This window comes from Coccinella septempunctata, chromosome 4, assembly GCF_907165205.1.
Source record: "Coccinella septempunctata chromosome 4, icCocSept1.1, whole genome shotgun sequence".
Lineage (NCBI taxonomy): Eukaryota > Metazoa > Arthropoda > Insecta > Coleoptera > Coccinellidae > Coccinella > Coccinella septempunctata.
In genome coordinates this window covers 27,933,961-27,938,512 of record NC_058192.1, presented here as the reverse complement: position 1 = coordinate 27,938,512, position 4,552 = coordinate 27,933,961, and the positions used below count along the sequence as shown (strand labels likewise).

The 4,552-nt window shown below is 42.8% G+C and overlaps 1 protein-coding gene across 1 annotated transcript; it reads right to left on the bottom strand.

The window, feature by feature from the left end:
* Positions 1-416: 416 nt before the first annotated feature.
* Positions 417-4,160, bottom strand: LOC123311001. Its single transcript, XM_044894745.1, has one exon. The coding sequence runs from the start codon at positions 4,158-4,160 to the stop codon at positions 417-419; it is 3,744 nt and encodes a 1,247-aa protein (XP_044750680.1).
* Between the last annotated feature and the right edge of the window lie 392 nt (positions 4,161-4,552).

The window sequence follows — 4,552 nt, the reverse complement described above, 5'->3', positions numbered from 1 at the left end:
GGACCACAACGTCATTACTGTTCTCAGGAGCTTCCTTATGTTTTGGTGGATCGGAAGAGTTCCTATGAGCCTCTTGAGTTGACAATGGCTGATGGAGTCAAAGGCTTTATGAAAGTCATACCACGCAGAGTAATGTTTCTTTCTGTTCATGCGGGATTGCTGTGTGATTGATTTGTCCATCAGTAAGCCCTGGGTTGTTCCCCATATATTCCTTCTTGCCAACTGCTCCAATGGTACAGCCCAGTCGGGCAGACTCGTCCTCAGTGTGGTTGTATATGTGTGTATAGTGGTGTGTGGTATAGTGTAGTATATTTTATTTTATTTCTATTTACATTTATACATTATGTTATTCTATACTAAAAATAATTATGTACAAATAAATTTTTCCTTTATGTAGGTAGATCCGTGCATCTCACTCAGATAATGTTGGTGTCCTGACCCATTCCACCCATACCATCCTTTATTCTCCGTAGTATCATGTTGGTGGTGGATACCGCGACAGAGTAGCTGCATTTGTTGTGGACCTTCTTTATTTCTTCCTTTCCCAAACCTATCTCTTCGAGAATGGAGCAGAAGTTTTTGTGCTCCTGAGTGAGCACCAGTTCACCAAAGCAGCCGACCACGTACACCCCAAGCTTCACTGGGCATTTATATAAATTCTCCAGCTCTGTGACTAGGTTCAAGTCACGCTGTGCCTCCCTATAATTAGAAAAATCTAATTTTTTGGTGGAGTTAACAGCATACCGGGTTCTCTTGAGTTCTTCTTGTTGTCTTAGATTCTGGATGTGGGAAACTGCCACCTCAATCAAATATATTTTATCTGGGTCTGTTGTTCTGACCATTATATCCGGTTTATTGTGGTAGATCTTTTTGCCAGTTAAGATCTTATTTCCGGCCTGTATTTTGATCTTTCCGATGTCGCAGTTTAAAGAGGCCTTCCCGAACTGCAGCTCCCTCCTCAATTCGTCGGGGGCTCCTAAACCTTGTAGGAGGATCTTTAGCACCCAGTGAACAATGAAGTCATGCCTTGTTGTTGCTGCACGACTGGGGCAGGCACAGGCTACGTGGTAAGAATTCTCATCCAGCCCGCAGCCTAACTGACATTTTCTACGGTTGTTAGGGTTAGCACCAAGTCCGTGGATCTGTTCCTCCGAGGCTGAGAGGAGTACACCCAGGCGCCAGCTGTCCATATTGGGGGAGGAATTGGCCGGGAATCGGATGTTGGGTTCCTTCAAAACGTTTTTGGCATACGATAGATTCGAAGACCACTCCTTCTCTATCTCTGCTTGATGTCTCTCTTCAATTCTTTTGATGAGGTCTTTAGTGAGTTTTGGTGTATCGCTTTCTTCGGAGAGGTCTACCTCGATTTCATATTTCTCTAGGATGTATTCGAAATCCGAGATTGGGTTCCTCCAGCCTGCGTTTTTCAGGGCCTGGTATGCTATGAGAGCCTCCTTCATTTCCTCATGTTTCTGCAGGTACACCCCTTTTCTTACGAACTGCAGCTCGACTTCCAGTTCTAATGGTCGTAAGCCTAGACCGCCTTTTTGGGTGGACAAGTATAGTCGAGCGTTTGACTGTGTTTTGCCTTTGATGTTTTGTTCGACCAATATTTTCCTTATTTTCGCATCAATATCTCGACTCTTTTTTAGGGTAGTTGCTCTTTTTTCATCCGTAAATATGTTACCCAGGACGTAGGTGGCTGCTGGGTTGACTGAGGTGTTAATAAGTGTAATTTTTTGCATTGTTGTTAGGTCTGACTCGGCAATCTCGCGTACTTTCTCTTCGATTTTTATTTGGATGTCGTCGTAGTTGTCGATAGTGTCCCTCTCCAACTGATGTAGGCCTAAGTACTTATATCCTTCTCTTATCTCCGGTAGGAAGGGAGATGAATCGTTGTCATCCTGGCTTTCCATCTCTCTCGTGTAATATCCACACTTTGCCTTATTTAATCTCAAGCCTATTTCTGATGCTCCCTCTTCCAGCTCCTTGGTTATCAATTCCAGAGATTTTTTGTTGGGGGTATGGCACTTGAAGTCATCCATAAAGGCAATTAGTTGGTGTTTTCCTCTCGAAGATCTGTTTATTTTTTTGTCACTTCTGACGTGGCTTAGCAGGCCTCCCGTAGCCAGTATAAAAAGTAATGGAGACGCTGGGTCCCCCTGGAACAGCCCCCTCTGGACGGGAATTTCTTTTGTTATATTCTTCCCAGCTTTTATCCTGATTGTCCATTTTTTCATGGCATTTTTGAACAGTCTTCTAATGGCCGGATTTATTGGCAAACAATCTATTAGTCTTTTCAGATCTCTGTGGTGGATCGAATCGTAGGCTTTGCTCAAATCATACCACGCTGAGTAATGTTTCGTCCTTCGCATCCTTGCTACCTGGGTAAAACTTTTGTCCAGCAGGAATCCATGTACAGTGCCCCATATATTTTCTCTCGCTAACTGCTCTGGCGGAATCGCCCATTCCGGCAATCTTTGTTTGATAATTTTTGTCATTACTGCAGTCAGTATTTTGTAATCTGCGTTTAATACCGCAATGGGCCTATAATTTGCTGGGTCTTCTTCATCGCCTTTCTTGTATATCAACGTGATTGTCGCTCTGGTGTCTACTTGGGTTAGGTCTTTTCTTCCCTGTAAATAGGCTATAGTGCTTTCTACTAAGTATTCTTGGGCAGACATGAGAATTTTATACAAATACGCTGGAATTCCATCCTCCCCAGGGGCCTTCCACGGTGCTGTGCGTTTGAGAATGTTTGTTATTTTCTTCTTCAGTTCTCCCGTGTCTGTTTGGTCCGACGTATCTATGGTGTTAGAATATTTCTTCAGCTTCGAGAGCCACCCATTGAAAATTGGTGTTGGTTGTTCGCAAGACTCTTTCTTGTAAATATTCGTGTAGTATGTTTCTATTTTCGTTACATTCGGTATCCTCACGTCACCTGTTGGTTTTCCTAGTATTTTCATAGATGGTGTCTTCCAAAATCTTGACCTCAATTTTTGTTTCTCATGCCTATTTTTCTGTTGTTTCAGTTGTTCCTTTAGAAGTTTTAGTCTCTCCTCGGTGGAGGATATGTATTGTTTCACGGACATCTTCAACTTTTTAATTATTTCCATCTCTCTTAATAGTGGGCGGTTAAGTTTTCCTCGAGTTTTCTGTATTTTCTTAGCGTTTTCTAAGTGTTTCATAAACTTCTTGATTTTTTTGTCGGTGATCTTATATAATGGTATTTTTCCCGTTATTTCTCTTTTTCCTATTTCCCTGCTCAGTAGCCTGCCAGCCGCATAGATTGCCTTTTTGATAGCTGTTCGTTTGAAATGTTCTGTCCCTTCTGTTCGTTTTATTTCACTGATCTTTCCCTCCAATATCCTATCCGTCGCCTCCAGCATCCTCCCGTCCTGTGGACGTATGTAGAATTGGGCGATTTTTTGTTTATTCCTTCCGGTCGACTTCAGTATGTTTTCATATTTCCTCAACACGTCCTGCGTAAGCTCATCGTATGGCGGTCCTTCGGGCCTCTCCTCTCTTTTTTTCACGTTTCTCTTGTTGTTGTCAGGTCCGGTCCCTGTTTCTATGCGGGTCTGCAAATGCTCATCCACCAAATTTTTGTCCGATATTTGTATTGTTGTTGCAAATGGTTCTGGTGGAGTCTCTTTCCGTTGTCTTGTTCTTATTTGTGGCGGAGCCGCTGCAGGTATCGTAGAAGTCACTGCCACGGGTTGTTGTGTCACTTGCAAAAGCGGGGGCGGATCAGCCGGCGGGGGCGGATCAGCCGGCGGCTGTGGTTCTGTTCGTCTGAAACTCTCACTTTCCGACGCACTCACTCTCATATAATAGATGTCGGTATATTTTTCTCTAAGCTTTGTTGCTATTGCTTTTTCTGTTCTATTTGGGAACAAGCTTAATATTGCCTTTATTCTTGCCCCAGATTGATTTTCTGTTCTCATACTATATTTCTGCACTAACCTTGTTTCCTCTTCCTCTGTCCATTTTGCCCCTTTCGATGTTGTTTGGGGTTCTCTCTGAAATACGTCGGGAATGCTCCGGGTTCCTTTGATTTCGAGGTATTTCTTTTTTATTGCAGCTGTTGATCTACCTGGGATGTATTCCTTCAAGTTATCGAAATCTCCACTGATCAGAATGCCGTTCTTCTCATTCATTTTTATTTTTAGGGTGGAAATTTCGTCAGTTGTCCATCGAGCCATTGTTTGCTATTGTTTTTTGTCGTATGTATCTGACCTTGAGTGTTGGTTGAGTATTTCACCGGATTTGAACTGCCCACAGATATACACTCTCACGAGCGGGGTTTTAAGTAGGGTAGTTTCCACCTTTTTTTTTTTTTTTTTTTTTTTTTTAAGTAGTATAGTGGTGAGTATCCCCGCCTGTCACGCGGGAGACCGGGGTTCGATTCCCCGCCGGGGAGGAACTTTTTGTTGTTGGAAAGTATTTTTCAATCCTCTAAAACACTACTCATTAACTGTTTCTGCCTGCTTATCCAGACGAATTTTCTTTCGCGACTTTTTTTATTTCAATCAACCCTAAAATATCTCAC